This window comes from Ambystoma mexicanum, chromosome 13 (assembly GCF_040938575.1).
Source record: "Ambystoma mexicanum isolate Mex_15411 chromosome 13, UKY_AmexF1_1, whole genome shotgun sequence".
In the NCBI taxonomy this organism is placed as follows: Eukaryota; Metazoa; Chordata; class Amphibia; order Caudata; family Ambystomatidae; genus Ambystoma; species Ambystoma mexicanum.
In genome coordinates, this window is record NC_090938.1 from 381,621,101 (window position 1) to 381,641,665 (window position 20,565).

The 20,565-nt window shown below is 42.9% G+C and overlaps 1 protein-coding gene across 2 annotated transcripts in view; it reads right to left on the minus strand.

The window, feature by feature from the left end:
* The window catches only part of CARMIL3 (capping protein regulator and myosin 1 linker 3), a 2,002,476-nt gene that overhangs the window by 1,448,668 nt on the left and 533,243 nt on the right, over nucleotides 1-20,565 (minus strand). For both annotated transcript variants that reach the window (XM_069633925.1, XM_069633924.1), the window contains exons 8-9: nucleotides 13,616-13,689; nucleotides 11,933-12,008 (exon numbers count right to left, since the gene is read on the minus strand). In XM_069633925.1, the coding sequence (XP_069490026.1) occupies nucleotides 11,933-12,008; nucleotides 13,616-13,689 (150 nt within the window). The remainder of the gene's footprint in view (nucleotides 1-11,932; nucleotides 12,009-13,615; nucleotides 13,690-20,565) is intronic.

Below are 20,565 nucleotides of genomic sequence, written 5' to 3' on the forward strand. Positions count from 1 at the left end.
CCTACACCTGGAACTAATAACATTGTTGAAACCTTCCCCTTTATCTAGAGCAGCTATGAATTTGTCCCCAAACTATTGACAATAATAAGTTGTTATTGAACATGTGTATTGGGTTACAACACGATTCCTTGGGCAATTCAGGGAAGAATGTTTAATTTTTTGCCGGTTGTCAAAATCTCATTGGCACAAACCTTTCAGCTTCTCCAGATTTGGCAAGATTGGGCTCCTCTTCATATTCCTCGGAATCTTTCACAAGTGAGAGCGAAAAGCGAAAGTGAACCGGAACATGCTCTGGCTTCTAGAGACTCTGCTGTACATGAAGACACATTATTGACCATCACACACAATTCAATCACATCGAGCATTGAGGCCTTGATGGTTTTGTGCTCTACCATCACGAACGAACAGTTTGGACTTAAACATGTGCTGGTTAAGGTTGTAGATGTCATCTGGCAAATTCTGTCTCACCAACACAAACCGATATTGTTGAAACTGATGTTGGTGAGGGTAAATTCCTAAACCCCTCTGATCATACATGCATGTATATGTCTAATCACATTGTAAAAGGAGCGGTCTCTCAAGGAGCCGTTTTGCAGGAAAAGGTCAGTTTCGTGCCTCAAATGTTTTTCTCTGGTTCTACCAGAAATGTTGTCAGGCCTAGTACGGTAGTATTTAAATATAAGGTGCAAATAACCATTTAGCTGAATATTTCTGCACCCCTCTCCCTCACCTTTTGTTTTTCTCTGGTTCTACCAGAAATGTCGTCAGGAAGGTGTGTTTATATATAAATGTTTATGATATAGCAAAATGATTAAAAATGAAGCGACAATGTATTTTTGCACAAACTAGCATTATGTTAAGTGGCCTGTCCCAAATGGGATCCCCGGCCAGGCCGAGGTAAGACTGCAGCGTCGCTTTTAAGGAAGAAGGACAGTTTCAGATGAGCTATGCCAGTATCCAGTAACCAAGTTGAACAGTATGTAAGGGCTCTGCTTGGCATCAGTCTGCAGGAGCTTGCAGCAGTTGGGGGGGACAAATAGACCATTGAGGAGCAGAGTTATTTGCTCCTATCCTTTTTCTGTAAAGATTAAAGTTTGTTATCCTTGCAAGATCAAGACTCTTGGCCTTAATTCCCTAGAGGGGTGCATTCATTCTCGTTTAAGCGTGATTAGGGGTACCCCAATATATTTAAGGGGGTACCCCAGTAAAGTGGGCTACCTTCCAACAGTTAGGCAGGTACAATTACAAGGCCCCATGGACCGCTGGTTATAAATGCTGGTGGCTCAGAATACTTCTGTGATTTGTGTTAGCCAAGAGTCTAAAGACCCTACAAATGTGTCCCATACACAAAATGTAACCCATCAATCTCCTAGGGCCTAATGGGCCAACTCAGAATAATGGTGATTTATCATCAGTGTGTGCTTCGGCACCCACCCTTGGCAATTCTTTCCCCAATGAGGGAAATCTATTGAATCCTTCTGACAACATGAAAGCCACTATGGATGGCGATGTTGTATCACTGGGAATATGGACCAAACTGGAGGACATACATCCCACTGATGCCAGCCCCTTTTTGAATCATCAAATTACTATGGACATTGTTTAACAGATTAACCATCAGAGCATGATAAATTCAAATGACAATTAGATTGTGCTACAAAAGTTTATTAGCCCTTTTAATTGGGTCCTCATTGAGTTTGTTTCCCCATTAATGGTTGCACTTAAGATTAATAATTTGTCAGAAACTTCCTCAGAAGTCAATAGGAGAGCGAACAAAAGGACTAACAGTTCCAACAACAAGCAATGGTTTGGAGAAGCAGTCGTGACAAAGTCTATTTGACATAGGAATTGTAATTCCTCATTGAGTTGGCTATCATGGAATACGAGAGGCCACAGATCCTTCCTTGACCAACTTCTAGGCCTTCTTTCGTTGACGTCTTCCGACATATCTTTATTACACGACACATGGCTTATTGACAATTTTTGTATTGATGGCTACATCATTTCATGTAATCCTGCAAAGGGTTCAAATAGAGGTGGCCCGAGAGGAGGCCTGGCCATTGGAGCTCGTGCTAGATTTACTCTTGAGTCTTGTAATGTTGATTTTAGTCTTCCTTATGTATTAGCAGCCTCCTTGTTCGTAACACAGATTAAAGAAAGAATACTGATTATCAATGTGTATGACCCACCTAATGGCATGGTCACGAAGAAAATTCAGTGTTTAATTGGAAACACCATTCTAACATGTTATAACAGGTATCCTAATGATAAGGTCCTGATCGCTGGGGATTTTAATGTGCACAATCTGCAATTATACACATCTTATGATTCGAGGAAGGAAACATATGAATCTTGTAATACAAATGCCCCTGGAGTCAAAGAGCACGGTTGGAAAAGGTTTTTGAGGGTCATGATTTACATTACTTGATCAGGAAAAATCCTGATAATCCTGACTCCCATTTTACTTGGACCAAGCGACGATCCAATCTATCTTTATTACGTGGTTGTGAATTTAAAAATGTCTGGATGTTGTAATCTTTTGAACATCTCCCACAAAAATGTAAGTGATCATGCAAAACAGACTTGGACATCGAGTTCAGGCTATTATTATTCCAGATCTTACTATTCCGCTGCTGGTAAAATTAACTTAGCTGGAAATCGCATAGTCTGGACAAGAAGTATGACAACGAAGATCAAAACCATAATTTCGGCTAACCAAATGTCTCTTGAACCAGGAAGATATTGCATGAGTGCGATATTGAGTATATGATTGCTGATTTAGCCAGAAGTATCAATAATCAGAAATAAAATACAACTGGCAATACTGCTAATGAACATTTCGTAACCTTTGACCCACAGATTTTGCATATGAAATGATTGTTTCACAAATCTAGGGACCATGGTTAGAAGTGATCTTTCTCTTTCGCCTATGGGCAAAAAAGGTAAGCTCACTGTCCTTGCCACATGTTACAAAAAATGGTAGGTCCAACACAATGATTCCTTAAGTAATTTGAATTGCAATTACTTTTTGGAATATTAAGGACTCATGATGATCGTAAATTCTAGTCACGTCTAAGGCTATATTTAGCAGGAGCAGCCACCATAGAACTAAATGCTCAATCTGACGCCCAATGGGTAAAGTATATACACAATTGTATTTTGTAAATACCATAGATAAATCTGAGATAGACAGGTATATCTATTCAAACAAGTTATTTAGCAAGGGATTTGAGGCTGAGAACAATATATCATGAAGAGCTAACCCAGAATTATGGGCAAAAGTTTTACTAGAGTTATTTAGACAAATAGAGAAAGGTGGGAATGTCCCCAAAAGCTGGAGAAAGTCAATCCTTATCCCTGTACATAAAAATGGTGACAGAAGTGAACCTACCAACTATGGGCTACTAGCCATGCTTGATGCAAGCCCAAAAATATTTTCAACCATACTGTTAGGCAAATTGAACGAATGGGCAAAGGAAAAAGATCTTTTAAAATGCATTCAGACTGGTTTTGGAAAGGCACACCGCCTTTTAAACAACCTTTGCACAATACAGTATTTGATGGCAAAGGCTAGGGGAAGCTCTGGTTCTAATCTTTACTGTTGCCTTATCGGATATAGCCAGGCATTCGATTTTGTATCTAGTTCGCTCTCATGGAGTAAACTTGCATCATGGGGGCTTGACTCACATTTGTTACATTTTCTTAAATATACATGCATACGACCTTCGCTGTCCGTCTGAATCAGAAGGGTGAATTAACTTGCATCACTCCACCAATGTGGCACTTAAAAATGGGTGTGTTCTCACACCCCTGTTGTTCAACTTATATTTGTCCAACATGGCAAGTTAGATCTATGCAGTAACACATTTCCCTTAGGATCAATAATGTGGCAATGTCGTGGCTTGGATGACACTATTCTTTTTGATCAGACTGCAAAGGGGCTCCATCACTCAATAGAGGCTGTTGCACAATTTGCACAGGGACATCATATGAAGACCAACATTACTAAAAGTAAAATGATGTGCCTAAAGGGCAGCCTTCCAAAAAATCCCATATTTACTTGACAATAGCAAAATGTTAGATTAGAAGTGGTCAATAGCTACATCTATTTAGGCTTTCCTATTAGGCGTAACCCTACGAGCACGTTCTACAAGGATGCTATAACCACCAAGATTTGGAAACATTTTTTGGTTATAAAGCGTTAAATTGCCAGCAAAGGGGGTAATAATATAGAAGGCTTGCTGACAATTTACTGAACAAGTATTATTCCTGCAATAACCTATGGGCTTCAGGTCTAGCCTTTAAGACATGTTAAATGTCTTGGAAAGTTTGAAGCTAAGATATTTCACTCTGTGATGAATTTGCTGAGTTCAGTTCCATTTGTGGCACTGAGGGTGGCGTTTGGTCTATATTCACTTACAATGATTTGGTTAGTCCAACGTACAATCCTCTATCTTACATTGATGTCTCCTTTCAGTACTTCGAAGGAGCTTCTGAGAATACTGGACAAATGGGATTATGCCAAAAGAGCAAACCCATTCATCCTTCAACTGGAACAGTCAGACAATTCTCTCTTGGCATTGCTGGGAATACCATTGACTTCTGCCTTTGAATTGCCTAATATAGAACACATTCTGAAACAGAAGTCTAGAGATTGGGACAGAATAAGCAATTTCAGAAACTAGCTGACAGGAAGAGATATAAGGCCTTCTTGTTACAAAGCTTTTTACTAAATGCACCTTGCACTTATTTGACGAAGTGTAGCATTTTTGCCTCTTAAAAGATTCATCTTGTATCTCCGTCTTAACCTGCTTCCTACACTGGAATACCTAGGAGCATGGAAGAACATTCCCTATGACCTAAGACTTTGTCACCTGTGAAGTTCAGAAATAGGGGCAAGTCGTCACATTTTAGCAAGGTGTTCTAGGCTCAAATCCCTTTACTTTAAAGAATATAACGTTTTGAAACTGATCAGTTCTCAAATACACTTTTGAGAGCTGATTCTATTTTCATTGCTCAGCTGCCTATTACGTTTGGAAGGAGGCGCTGAACCTTTTAACATTTTCGGAACCAATTTGCACGTGCTGGTTTTATTGGATGCTGTTATGTAAAAAAGTAATTTTTGAAATGTTTGTATTACATTTAAAAGGAGGGGTTGACAAACTGGCCTGCCGCCTGCTCAAAAGGCAATACGGACTCTCCGTCTTCTCCAAGAAGAGGAACCACATTCAAGTCTGCAGCCTCTAACAGAACAGCCAAACTTTTAAAATCTGCAAGGAGCTGGCCAATGCCACTGCAGTCTCTACCTCTCCAGTTCCTTCCCAGGACCTCTGCACGGCCCTGGCCACTCATTTCACCACTAAAACTAAGGACATCCTGTCCACGCTATCCTCCTCTCCTCATCTCTTGCATTCTAACGCTCTAAGGCCCCCTCTGGCCGCCCTTCCGTCTCCTCTCTCTCCTATAACACCTGATGATGTTTCTAGACAAGTCTGGTCTATGAAGGTTTCATCCAAAACAGGTGCTCCCCTGCTCTTCCAGAACCATCAAGGACAACATTGTTCCCCTCACTCCAGCCTTGGGCAATTTCTGAAATCATTCATTGGATCTTTCCCCTCTCTACTCAAGCACTCCCTTGTGCACCCTCTATCACTCCTTTCCTTGGCAAATTCCTTGAGCAACTGGCCATCTCTCAGGTGAACCACCACACTGAATCTGCTGGTTATCTCCATGACCATCAGTCTGGCTTCAGATTGGCCAGAGGCATGGCCACGGCACTCCCGAACTCCTGTGAAGATGTGTTCTCCAACCTTAACTCCAGCTCTCACTCTGTCCTCATCCTCTTGACCTGTCTTTGACATGCTCAATCACGCCACTCTGATTAACGATCTCAGTGTGAACCTTGGCATCATTAGTCAGGCTAGGGCATAGCTGACCTCCTTCCTCTTGGACCGACCCTCCCAGGTCCAACTTGGGTATTTTCTCTCCAACACCTCTCTTTCCACATGTGGTGTTCACCAGGGCTCTATCCTATCACCCTGGCTCCTTAGTTTCTATCTGGCCCCCTGATCGCTGCTTTGTCCTCTAACTTTCAGTGTTATGCGGATGACACTCAGCTTCCTTTCAAGCTACCCTCAGCCTCCTCTTCCTCCTTGCTCATTCCTGTCTCTCTCCCTCTGGCCGCCCTCCTTGCGCCTCCTTCCCTCACCTTCCTGTGAATCAAAAAACCTTGGCGTCAACTTCGACTCCACTCTCTCCTTCTTTCCACACATTACAGACCTTGCTAAGAAGGCCCACTTCCAGCTGGAACTCCTCAGAGGTATGCAACCCTTTCTCACCTTCCCCCGAAGCTCACTGTCTCCACAGCTCTGGTTCTCTCCAGGCTGGACTACTGCAACAGCCTATTTTTCAATCTTCCTAACTCTACTCTTCGCCCTCTTCAACTAATCCAGAACAGGACTGCAAGACCTATCCTTGTCCTCAACCCCAGGGTACACATCTCTCCAGCTCTGAAGTCCCTCCACTGGCTCCCTGTGGCTATGGGGATCAAGTTCAAGACCCTCTGCATCATCCACAAGGCTTGCTGGGGCCATGGTCCTCTCAATATCCAAACCCTCTCTTCCTAAATACCTTCCTTTTAGAACCCGCCGCTCAGCTACCTCAAACTCTCTGTGGGTCAGGCGCTTTTCCAAACAGAGTGACGGGTAGATTTCTCTCCTCTGCAGGTGCCTCCCTCTGAATCGGCCACCCTGCCCCTCTCAGGCTTGAGCCGGATCGCCTGAAATTCCGGAAGCTGCTCAAGACTTTCCTGTTCTCTTCTTCCTTCTCTCTCCCTCTCCCCTGCTAATCTACCTGTCTGCTCATCTTGACTGGTGGTATGGTTGTCCTCACAGTCACACAGGGTACCATGCACCCTCCCCACTTGACCAGTCACTCTGATCTGCCTTATTGCCTACGCAGCACTGCGGTCTGGGACTGCCACTGTGTAGTCCTCTGCCGTCTTTACACTTACTCAGAGCCCTGCTTCCCTGACTGCACTTCCCCTCGTACCCCTTCCCTGCACTTCTCGTTGCACTTGCACGATCTGAATGCTACAAGGCCTAGTAAGATCGTCTGTCTGTCATCCTTCTGTCTCCCCTACTTGTCTTGTAGCGCCTAGAAACACTTGTGTAAAGGCGCGTTATAAATATCATATCATATCTCATGGTTTTAATAGATTTGAACATGTTGATTAGTTTTATAATGTGATAATGGATTTTCTCTATGAATTCTTAAAATTGAATTATTCCTATGATTCTATGTGAATGAATTGTTGTAATTCTTTATAAATGTGCATACGGTTTGTTTAATAACCAAAGGCACAATAAAGTTTAAAAAAAAGATAAGCGCTTAAAAGCCTTCGACGAATCGGTCAAAGACATCAGTGGCTTCGACGTCGGTTGCTTCGGAGCCGAACAGCTTGACGCGGAATCCTTCTATGCAGCAGAGGGGGAAGGCAATGGCTTTGTCTTGCCTCGAGGAGTCAAATTCCTCGACACCTCTACAGGAACCTCTGAGAACTTACTCAGGCGCTAAGGCATGCGAGCTGTAGATTTTAACGGCGCCCTGTCGGCCTCAGGAAGTGCAATGGGGTCGGTAGCCTTTTTTCGGTTCACTCGAAGGTGTGGGTGGAGGCGCCTTTGTAAACACCTAACATGTTGAGGCGAAAATCCTCCCATTCAGCTTTTAAAATAGATTTACTAGGAAAATGTACCAGTTTCCTACGGGGCCAGGATTCGTAGGACGTCGATCAGAATGGATGACATTGCTTCCTAGATCTCTTGTAAGAGGATAACAATGACGAGTGTTGACATTTGCTTCTCCATCTAGAGTGTTTAGTATGTTTACTGTGCTTTTTAGCCCTTGGAGGCAAAATATCCCTAAGCTTTTCTTGTCGGATGACCGCATTTTAGCCGGGGTAGTGGAAGGGGATTTGGACAAAGGCCTACCTAGGGTGAGTTTCCACTTCCTCTCCTTCAGGGTCTTAATGGTCATAGACTGGCATGAGCCACAACCATCAACCTTACGGCCCACCCCAAGACACCAGAGGCAAATTCCGTGTGGATCTGTGATAGACATCTTTGACCCACAGTCCGAACACCTCTTGAATCCAGTATTCAGAGTAGACATCTTGAAGATTTTGAAGAAACGCTGTTGAAAACTGTTTCAAAGAGTGCAGTGCATGCGGAAAAACAGCACTCAGGCAACGGACGTAGTGCTCGCTACTTATACTAGCGTCAATGTCATGGCTGAGAGCTAGATGGAAGCCGCTGAGGGACCACGAGTCGACGACGGATGGCGCCTTCTGCTGTCAAAAAGTTTCCAAAGCTGTAAGAATGTCGGACATATCGAAGATGAGGAATCCGTGGGAGGGCATGATCCATTAGAATGTATGTCAGAGGGAGCGGTAGTAGAGAGAGGGGTGTGTGGAAGACAATAGTGAGTGAGAGTAATACGTGAAGATGAATAATGGAAGGGGAGAAAGGTACAGAGAGAGAAAAAGAAACAAACGGGGAGAAAGAGACGAGAGATGAATGAAAGAGAAGGATGAAGAGGGAGTGAAAGATGAGTCAGGTGTAGAGAGGGAGGTTGGAGAACAGGAAGGAATAGTAGGAGGAAGAAAGCAAGGGGGAAAGTGTGAGAAAGATCAGAGGTACAGAGAATCAGCGAGAGAAGAAGGATTAGTAGGGTGTACAGAGAGGGGGAAGGAGGGAAAGATGACACATAGGGAGCGAGGGGAGATAGGATATAGTGGGGGAGGGAGAGAGAGAGAGAGAGAGAGAGAGAGAGAGAGAGAGAGAGAGAGAGAGAGAGAGAGAGAGAGAAGAGAATGTGTCCTCTCGAACATCATTGGTCACACCATGGGGCATCGTTAGTATCATTCTCAAGGGGGACCAACTAAGGGCAGTCCCTCTCGCTAACATATTCTTTTCACCACAACTGTCAAAACACAGTTTCCAAAACCAAATGCGATTGTTCTGTTATCATATGATACTCTCTTCAAACGAAACATCTTCTTGTCAAGATAGCACGTCACTCTTTTTCAAAAATTATTCTTGTAACAAAACTCTTTTGTCAGGATGACAAACAGCAACTTGCCTCAATGATGCTACTGTTTGCCAACAATTGATGAAACACAGGTTCTTTTCATTCAACAAAGGGTCTTTCCGCAAATCTTTCTGCCACAAAGATATCAAACAATCATCTTTCATGGTCCACTCGCCTGCCAGGACTAACCACTATGAGCCCTTTCCTGTTATACTCGCCTTCCAGGAATTAAACTCCTATCACTAACTTCAAACTTAATGGCTTCATTCCAATATTCCCCACACCAGTCTTTCGGCGTGATTTCCAAAATGATATCTCTTAAAAGGGGGACTTCTGCTTTGGTTGCCTTATTAAGAGATTCTCACAACTTCTTGGTTGATGGTAAAGCTGGTTATGAGTTTCTCCCAGGGGTTGTCTGGATCTGGTCTACCTGTAGCCTCATGGCTGTAGATAATGTTGGTTAGAGGTTACCCCACTGGTAGTTCAGCCAAAGTCTGTTGACAGCCTGTTTGGCTGTGGGCAATACGGATTATAAACATCCCCCTCTTGAAGTTTACCCAAAGTCTTTTGACAGCCTTTTGGCTGTAGGTAATGTTGTTTATAAACTTTCCTTTCTTGGAGTTTTCCCAAAGTCTTTCTTCTTTGCCCCTTAACTGTGTTTGCCTTAATTAAATGGTATTCATCAAATACGTCCAACTTAGATTTATTAATTGTTCAGCATTCAAAATCATTAGTTTGTGACAGATTTCATGTTCGGAACGCCGAGAGGTCAGCATTCACTGTCTGCCAACTCACCGGATCTTCGCAGCATCTCCTTCTTGCTGTCGGGCCTTGCGGTGGTGCTTCTGCAGCCAGTCTGCCATCTCTCCTGCTCCGGCGAGCCTCTGATAAATTGTGCAGCGGTTTACTGGAGCAATGACAGCTCTGTAGATCTTCTACGGCTTCCCCAATCTGCTTCACGCTGCTTCAGTATCACGTCTCCTTCACAGCTGGGCTTCTTCTTAGTACGCCTTCTTCTGCTGTGCATACTCTGCAGTTCTTCTAGTTTTCACCTGTTGGGGTGACTTCTACTGGCTGGCTTCCCTCCGTGGCTGCTCCTGCACCTGGAATGGCTTGAGCTCCATCTGCTACACCTCCCGCACAGCAATTAATTGCTTCTTCCTCTGCTTCATCTTCACTCTCCAGCTGGGTCTCATCCTGGGTTTTATATATCCCGCTCAGGTGTTCTAATGGGAAATGACTAGACACATCTTTGAATATGCATACTTCTGAGTCTCCATTGCCTCCGAGTTCCTTTTTTTCATCCCAGTACTTCTGGCATTATTGGAATCGAAGTCCATGTAATATTAAGTTGTTCAATTTTATTCTCAATTAAATCAGATTATCCTATAAACTGAGAGTTACTATAATAAGGGGAACTTGGGTACAGAGTCTGTAATGTCAAATTAGAATAAGGATTTCTCATCAAGACAGAATCGTGACAACTCAACGGTTTTATCTTCAGTTCTTGAGTCTTTGAGATACCAACTTGGTTCTGTTCAACTGGCTTTTTACAAAATGCTCTCTGATGGACTGGTACATTAACAGCATGCAATCAAAGATCTGGGAAAGGCTTCCTCCTCATCTTCAAAAGAAGATGAATACTGTGTCTCTCCTAGGGGAGTCACCACTTCCCCATGATAGCTGTCTCCTTCCATGTGATCCTTCTCCCTGATATCACCACCAGGGTTAGGATCAGATAGTGGCTGCCTCCCCTGGTCACATTGGAGGAGACTTAAGTCTGGGGTTTGGTGATGACGCCACAGGATTCATCACAGGGGCCTGAAAGAAAATCGAGAGAATACTGGCCAGCAGGTTGTATGGCAGGCATGGGATGATCCACTTGCCTTTCCACTTGCAACATGGCACATAAGCGTGGAACAGAGACCGGGGCTCACCAAACTCCCTTGCCCGGCCCCTGGGGAAGGGCTGGCTTTGGCAAACACCCTGGTTGAGTTCCAGACCCAGGTTGAGATGGGTGCTCCATTGCCCCTTGGCAGGATTAGGTCCCTGTCACATTGTCCACTATGTTGATAGAAGCACTGCAAGCCACCCATGTTGAAATCAATATTTTGTCTATTATATATTCATACATGGATATTAACACAACCAAATGTAATATCTCTGACCATTATATCTGTTAAAGCCCAAAACAACTTTAAATGCCACTCTAGCAGCACTGACTCTAGTGCACAAATATTCAATCTAGCAAAAGTCAAACGTTACTACAAAAAACAACGCCTGGTTCAGAAAATACTCAAGCACAAAAGGATAATAGCTAATACGATAGGCCATGGAAATAAGGAAGCATAGGAATAAGTGAAATTGGATTGAGGGAGAAAGAATAAGCAAGATGTAGATGATGCAACGAGCAATGGAAAGCTAAATGGTATGGGGTGAAGGATGGAGGAAGGATGCAACAAAGGGAATAGCTGACTTCGCATTGAGGAAAGGCCTAACAGGTGGAAAAAGATTAGAAGGGAGGAAGGGGAAAGAACAAAGAAAAGGAAATGTTGGAAACAGGCATGTGATTAAAATATGTGTTTCACAGGGTCCAAAAGGCTTATAATACAATGCTCATATTATAGTTTAATGCCATCATAAGGGTTGATTCTATAAGTATAATGAACAGGGACATAATACTGAACTGTTAATACCTACGGGCTTTAATGTGAAATCTCTGGCTCAGATTTGAACATACACAGAACCGCAAAAAGGGTTAAGAGGTAAGGCACGTTAGCAGGCAAAAACGGTGTGAAGTGCTACAAAAATGTAAAATGAGTCTGTGAACAGTTGAAGAACCTACCAGTTTCAGATCTTTGCAGTACAGTTTTGTAAACCATTGGTTGTACGCCAACGATGCAACAATGAGTGCCAAGTCCCTGCAAGAGGAATACAATCAGTAAAGTATTTGTAATGGTGATACTCTGCATTAAATATGAAAGCATAGAACTAATAAAGACTTTTCAATACAATCTCCTGAACAAAGCTGGGGGAACCATCCAGTGGCAACTTCAATTTCTCCTTTCACCCAAAACTAAATGTGAACAACTGATTCAATGACAAAGCTTCCATATGTCACCCAATACAACCCCATTATGAGGCACCCATTCAATGATGCATCAATACATCCCCACCCCTATAACACCAATATAAAAGATCCATCCAATGACTGAGCTTCAACACCATCTCACAACCCTAACACTGATGCGAGACACCCATCCATTGACATGGCTTCAACAGCTGTTAACCCACAACCTCTACTGTGTAGCACCCATCCAATGATAGAGCTTCAACAGCTCTTTAAACACTAGCCCTAATTCAAGGAGCCCCATCCAATGATGCAGCTTCAATTCCTTCTCACACCTCATCAAGATATGAGAGGCTCATTTAGTGATCTAGATTCCATATATCCTCACACCTCGCAACGAATATAAGGGACCGATATAGCAACATAACTTCACCAGCTCTTTACACTGTAGCCCCAATGTTAGGCAAACATTCAATGACCCAACTTCAACACGTCCCCACCACTGTAACTCTAATGTGAGGGACCCCTCCAATGACAACTTCACCAGCTTTTTACAAACAAGGCCTTATGACCACTCCAACCACACTGTCAGAGGCCCATCCAATGACAGAGCTTCTGTTTATCACCAAACCTTTTACTCCAACGTGACTGACTCATTCAATGAGAACTTTAATATCTTCTCCTGTCCTTAGCCATTGTGAGGGCAGCTTCATTTAATGTGCCAAGGAGATAGCTCAGAAGATTTAGAGTTCACTGCTGAGATATACGTATAATCTGCAAGTTGCAGGTTTCAATTGCGGCATGACCAATTCAGCTCTTCTTCCTTCCAGGGTTGTCAAATAAGTATCAATTTTGGTTGGGTAATAATTGTACATAAAAATATTCTAAATAAAGTGCTTTGGCGAAAGCACCAAATAACATAAGTAACCAATTATTATCCTCACAACTTTCACCCTAATGTGAAAGGCCTGGTCTAATGCCAGGCTTCAATACCTATTCACACCCTGACATAAAGGGTAAACCAAGGAAAGAGATGCAATAACATCTCACATATTAACCTTTATGCGAGGAACCATCCACTGACAGTTTTGATACCAATTCAAAAGCGAACCCTGTGGTGAGGGATATGCCCAAGGGCAGAGATGTAATACCTCTTCATACTAACCCCAATGTGAGAGGCCCATCCGATGGTAGAAATGCAATATTCCCAAATCTGCTAACCCTAATGTGTAGCTCACTTCAAAACGTCTTCAAGCACTAAACCTAATGCGAGAAACATAAGCAATAATGGCACTTCAATACCCACCCCTCCATAGCTTAAACCTAATGGAAATTATCCATGTGCTGACAAACTAGAATGCTTCCTCACAGCCTAAGCCTAATGTAAGGAGCCCACGTCCCAGGATTAATTATCACATCTAACACAGACTTTGAATTATACAAAAGTAGATTTCCAACCTGCTTTCCAGATGGCTGAAGTCGAGAAGGTTAAACTCTCTGTTGTCTTGGGAGTGGTAAATAGTGTCCACATCCTAAACACAAAAGAAAGTTTTGTGAGCACACACGAATACATCGCAAAATGAAAATGTTTATAATTTATGGAACAGTGTTTTGCACAGCCAATATAAACTGCCCTGAAACCATGACATCAAGAATCAGTACGTCCTCACATTACCAAACAAAAGGGATTGAAGACTTGAATTGTGTCTCCAAACACCTCAACTGGATGCTGCTTTGAATTGTTTTGTATACTGTTTTGTTCATTTCATTTAACATTGTTCTCCTTTTATTTCTGCTTGAACCATTCTTTCACAACAAGTATTTTTTATCTTACATTGAATGTATTGTTACCCTAATTCAATGATAGTGTTTTACATTTGTTTGAGCAGGGCACCATTGTTTCATCTAAGGCAGATTCTGTGTGTAGGAGGATTAGTACTGTGGGTGGCTTAAAGAAAGTATGAGTTGTAGCAGGGCTACGGAAGTGGAAATGGTCACAAAGCCAAGTAGAATCAACACTCGAAGTTACAGTTCTACAAAGGTTTATTAGATCTAGTTACAAGGTTGGGCCAAATCAGGACGCAAGTAACATACAACTTAGTGATAAAAGGATGGGTTCCCCTTATTTGTAAAATGTCAAGTCTTTTTGAGTTTTGTTTCTGGGAAGACGATTAGTTCAAGGTCACTCAGAGGACTTGGGGTTTCAAGAATCCACTACACTTCATTGCTGTCTCCTTGGTTCCCCATCTCCGGTCCTCTACGTCTTGCTCTGGGTCTTCTCTTCTGGGGTTTATATGCCCCATTCAGCTGGTCAGGCTCTATTGTCTATTGTCTGGCAGTGGTGAACAATCCCAAGAATTTCCACCAAGAGGCTGGTATTATGAATGAGTCTAGAGATTTATTTTATTCTCTGGCCACCTCCCTTTCTCAGGATCCTGGCATGGTCCTGTAATATCCTATCTTCACTTTCCTCCTCAACAGGTTGCTACATTTGTTCGTACCTGAGGGGATCTCACTTGCACCTCCTATCCTTTACTCTTCAGCCTGTCTCATTTTCCACCTTCTCGACACTCCAGCACATGCTCACACTGCCACCCTTCTCAGACTCAACCTTCTTATTGACCGCTCCACATCTTCTATCAACTCTCCTTAAGAGGTTCTCCTAACCTCCCCCTATCTCCTCCTTCCACTTTCCAACACCACCTCCTGATGGTTCCTTCCTTTCTAGAGTGTCTTCTCCAACCTCCTTTTGGCATTTCTTTCCAACGTCCTTTCTTGCTCCAAGCTCTCATCCAATCTTCTCATGTTCCCTTCCAGCCCCCTCTCCCACTCCAATCTCTCCTCAAACCTACATTTCCTGGTGTTTACATCCATGCAAACCTCCTCTCTCCCCCAGATACCCCCTCCAGTTTCCTTTCCCTTTCATACACCACCTCCTTTCTGAAGCTTCTTTTGCCAGCCTTCTTTCTTCCACTCACCCTGTCTTAGGTGTTCGCTCTTCCTCCTATACCCTTTTTTCTCTCTGCTTTTCTGATAGCACCATTCTTCCCTCCACTTGATGTTACTCTTTTAAACCCATCCTCTGTTCTCTCCACCTATTTTTCCTTGATAACAGCTCATTCATTTTCCTCTTCCTCAGTGCCTCTACCTCAGCCTCCTGTTTCCTTCTCCTCGCCTATACTCCAGCTCCTCTGCCCTTCTCCCTCCTATCTCTTCCTTCTGCCTCTGCTTTCCTTTGCCACCAACCATCTCTGCCGCTTAATCTCTGACTTCTCTCACCCGCACTAGTCCCCAATGACCAGCAGCTTTTACAGAGCCATGGCCCTCCCGTCCATCCTAAGTGGAGACCAGTGGCATGTTTGTGGGGACTCAATTCTCTGTTTTGTAATTGGGAGGTGTAATGGTGTCGAAGGAGGAAACTGACATAAGGGTGCCATGTTTATTGCTATGGACTTATTTATAGTAAACTAACACTCACTATCCCCATATCTAAGCAGGGTTTCCCTGCCTCAAACTAATACTAAAAGATCTGTCAGAATGTCCGTCCCAATTAAAGTGCACTTTCTGTGCCACAACCGACTTCTATCCCTTAAACTACAACTAAAGAATAATATAATCCAACAGAAAGGACTCCCTTCTCCTGGTACACGGAACGTTTTCCCAAAATGTCCCCTTGTAAACGGATGCCAGGGGGAATGACTCCCTTTCCCTGGCGTGTACTTCCATCTCTTTGTACAGGCAACTTTCTGGACTAGGAGAATGGTTCCTTTCTCCTGGTACTGGTCTGCACTCTCCAATATAGTTCACAACCAAGGCCCGGGGGAATGACTCCCTTCCCCTGGTGTCTCTTCAGTGTACTTGAAATGATTCAGTTTTCTCACCAGAAGAATGTCTCCATTCTCCTGGTGTTTGGGAGTTCTTTTTCAACTTGGGTTTTATCTCGGCACTCTTTCACTACATCAGCAAAGTCCCAAGTCCTTTGCTGGAATTTTATTGGACTGATCTGTGCCACTGTAAAGAGGAAGATTTCCTCGGATGCCGGTTTCAGTGTTGATAGGGTCTCTGAGTCTTCTCTGATAGTCAAAGGGCTTATCCCTGCGGCTGCTGTGAGGATGGTTTCCTCCGATGTGTTTTTACTTATATCAGGGTCCCAAACCCCTCTCTGATGGTCAGTGGGCTTATCTCTCCCACTGGTACGAGGAAGATTTCCTCGGCTGCTTGGCTCTCTTCTGTTGGGGTCCAAGACCCTTCTCTGGTGGTCAGTGGGCTTATCTCTGCCACTGGTACAAGGAAGATTTCCTCGGCTGCTTGGATCTCTTCTGTTGGGGTCCAAGACCCTTCTCTGGTGGTCAGTGGTCTTATCTCTGCCACTGGTACAAGGAAGATTTCCTTGGATGCACTCTTCACCTTGTTTTGGGTCCCCGACCTTTGATGGCCCTCTGATATACCTTACTCTTGCCACGGTATGAAGCAGAGACCTGTTCACTACCCCCCACATTCCTGGGGGTCCGGCCATGTTTCCCTTTACTTTCTGGGATTTGCTTGCACGGATCCAGTCTCATGGGACTGGGATCGGTCTTCTTCCCGCTTCCTGAAGCCGTCTGCTTTGTTACTGTTTCTGCTGCGACTCTATGTGTTGTGGCTCCTTGCAGTCTCTGCACTGCACGGTCCACCTCCTCCTGAGTAACGTCAACACCTGTTGTCAATGGCTCCTCGGTATTCCTCATACCTCCTGTGAGCCACCGTCTCTCAGTAATAGCACAGTCGGTATTTCTCATGTGTTCTGTGCTCTTCTTCGTCCCAATATTTTCTGTCTTGGTTGTACCCCAGACACTACAGAAATAGATTGGTTTACTCTCAATATAATGTTTTGAAATGGAAGGGGGGGTTAAGGAATGTGGGGGGGTGGTCTGGTACAATGGGTTGTACCCAAGGTGCTCATCCTTATCCCCAGAGTGGGAGTCCCTCCCCAGGAGGTCCTTCCGCATTAAACCACCCCTATGGGGACTATTGGGTAGCGGCCGCACCTCTCTAGCCTCATGGGAAAAGGCTCCCCCTTGGGGAGAAGTGACAATACCTAGTGAATCGTCACAGAGGGCCATGCTGTGCGCATCTGATTCCCGAACCTCCATCACATATGATTTCCATTTTTTCCATGCAGAATCCTGATGACACAGGCCTGTTTGCACTCTTTTATATGTTGCTATATTTTTAAAAGCCATGATTTGGCTAAGACACAAATATAAACATACAAATAGATGTGCATAAGACATACAGATAGTCTCCACAGCTCAGGCTGCCTTAATTTCCTGGGGATTTGTTGCCCAACAACAGGGATCTGATTTAACACATACTGGTAATTATGTCCACCTTCTAAAGAGGTAGGCAGCGGGCACTCATATCTTTGGTGACAATCCCTTGTCACAGCTCTGGGGAAAGCATAGGTGTGCAGTCATTTTTTTGAAAAAAAATGTCGAAAGACAATGTCGAAAAAAAAAAAGTCAAATTCCTTTTTTTAATTATATATTTATTTTGGTGTCCGGGAATAAAAAAAAGGGGTAAAATAAAATAAGAATAAAAAAGGGAGGTTGGGGGGGAACCCCCCCATTTCGAATAAAAAACGTCATTCCGAAAAAAATGACTATGACCCACCCCCATATTCCACCTACTGGCTCATTATCATGATGTGACATGGGGTTTCATCACAAGACCTTGTGTATTTATTCTGTTTTGTTCTTAATATAGCAGATTGAGATGGGTGGGGTTTAGGAGGATCTTGAACCCCCGAGGGTGAAGACTGGCCAGGGATTCAATGCATTTCTTATGATCAACTTCTGATTTCACTGGGATGCTTGCCAACCCCACAATATCTAAGCTTGGAAGCCACAGTAGGTGGACAGATGCTACAAGGTTTTTAATACAAATTAAAAATACATGATGTACACACTATTCTTTGACCTAGTTCTATGCAAATGTGTTTATTCAAACTTTGTTCTTGTTTGCATTTATGTATTGTCATATAGAAGAGTGGCGTCCCCAAACAGGTTAAACACACATTTTTGAGGTCAAACAGATTTTACTGAAACATATCAAAACGCGCTCCTCTGGGCTAAAAATCAAAATAGAAATAATTCAAGAGTTAGCATAGTCTCTCCTCAAATTTCAAACAGGGTTGGGATTGTCAGACTAGTGACTACAAATACCTGATAGTCTTCCGGTTGATGAAATTAAGATAGATCTGGCTGAATATTGTCTGACTTCTTCAGATATCATGTGACCCGCCAACAGTATTTCAAGGTCAGTGACTCCCAAGATGGTTGATGTAAAGGAAACCCTAAAGGGGCAGAAAACCCATCATTGTAGCTACCTTCTGGACAAATGTAGACCTCATGTGTGTCAGAAAATTGTCCTGGTAGTAATCTAATGTAAGTGATCTTGTATGGCGCTAGTCTGCCACTATTGGTGGCCTCGCTGCAATTGGCTCTATAGGAAAAAAGGGCATAGGGTCGATTAGTGGGTCAGTGAGAAAGGATGATGTGAAGAATGTCTTGTTGACAAATGCATGTCGGAAGTACCTGGTTTCTATGGGCTTGTCAGAAAAACTTGGGAGTGCACTATTCATAGGGAAGAGCACAAGATGGATTATGTTGCTAACCTGTAACTCCTGTTCTCCAGCATTGGTTTTTCATGGATTCACATGCTTTGAATATTCCCTGCCAACAGGCTGGGAATCCTTTCTAACCTTAGTATTATAATTTATAGTAAAGCTTTTTAGGCTCCACTCATATTAGACAGTTGAGATCTTCATAAAAACTATTTTTGAGGACTACAAAATATCACATTCCTTTTAAATGAATGTATTAGGATTGAACAACAATGCATAACATCATTTTGAATTAAACGCAACTTTTTCAAGCATAAAATATAGTATCTTTATATATAAAGCTGAATGTATGTATGTGTGTATGCTTGTTCGGCTATACAAATCCACACAGTTGAACGCATGTATAACAAATTTAGCATGGATTCCTCTTCTGTCTGGGGCAAGATCGTAGTCTATGTTTGGATGCAAAAAACTTATATCCCAAAAGAAATGTGGATGTATGCGTGTGTGTATGTTTGTCCGGCTATACAAATCCACACCTTTGAACCCACTGCTGCCAAATTTTGCATGGATTCCTCACATTTGTCTGGGGCAAGATTGTAGTCTATGTTTGGATGCAAAAAATTCACTCCGTAGACACCCTCATTTACTGATGCTCAGCCCGATTCACTACGGTAGGTACTAGAAGGAGGCACAACTTGGAAAAGTGCCTGAAGCAAAATGTTCGAAGTGTTGGTTAATCCTTTGAAATGTTTTACTACTGTATACAGTGCGAAAGTGTTTATTAAAGCATTTTGAAAGGGAATTACAAACAGCAGCACAACCTGCCAACCTGAGGACAAGGCAAACTTTCTCCAGGGCAAATGAGATGCCACAGCAAACTGAAGGAAGACTTGCTGACATGAGGACAAGAGCAACATCCTCCAGGGCACATGAGACACCACAGCAAACTAAAGCAAGACTTGCCGACAAGTGGAGAAGAGCAACATCCTCAATGGCACATGAGACACCACTCGATCAGGACACGGGTAACACTGGGTACTCCAGCTAGTTCTTTATAATTCAAATAGCAGATATCATTATCTACTTTTAACATTACATGTATTTCAAAGAGTGTTCTATTAAAAACAAAATTACATATTTGCCTTGCTACGATCTTTGTCGCTTCTCATAGCCCTTTGCCACATTACAGATAGGTTCAGGACAATGACTGCACCCCTGTTGGACATCGGTGGTGGCCTACAAATGTGATTGGTTTTTAAAGTTTCTTTTTGGTCGCATGAATATATTCAACTTCAATGCTTTTTGGATATTATATTGTTGAAAGTTAATATGATGGTAGCACTTTAATCTGCCAATAAGTTCCTGGCTTCTTGGAATACTTTCTTCTGTGTTACTGGTTTTGGATTTCAGCCTTTTAAGAGTATTTGTTTTTGGGATACACAAACTACGTCCAATTTTAATTTTGAAGATTGTTTCATGGTAATATATTTTTCGGTCTTTTTTCATCAAGGGCTGACACAGAGGGTTGAGTTTTACCTTGGGTATTATTAATATTAGAGTTATTAGATGTTAATTAAAGAGGATGTTCTGCAGTCTGTACACCATTTAGTTACATATAATATGTACAGTCATGTATTTTTATTTGGCGATTTGAAACAATAACAGCCAAACTGTTTGCAGTTAAGTAGCTAAGTGTTATACTGTTTTTTAGGGGTTTTTTCAAATTCATTTCATGCCTGTTGTGATTAAGTCACATGACTTATAAGCAATTAGGTGAGACTGCGGTTTAGGCACGTAGGTC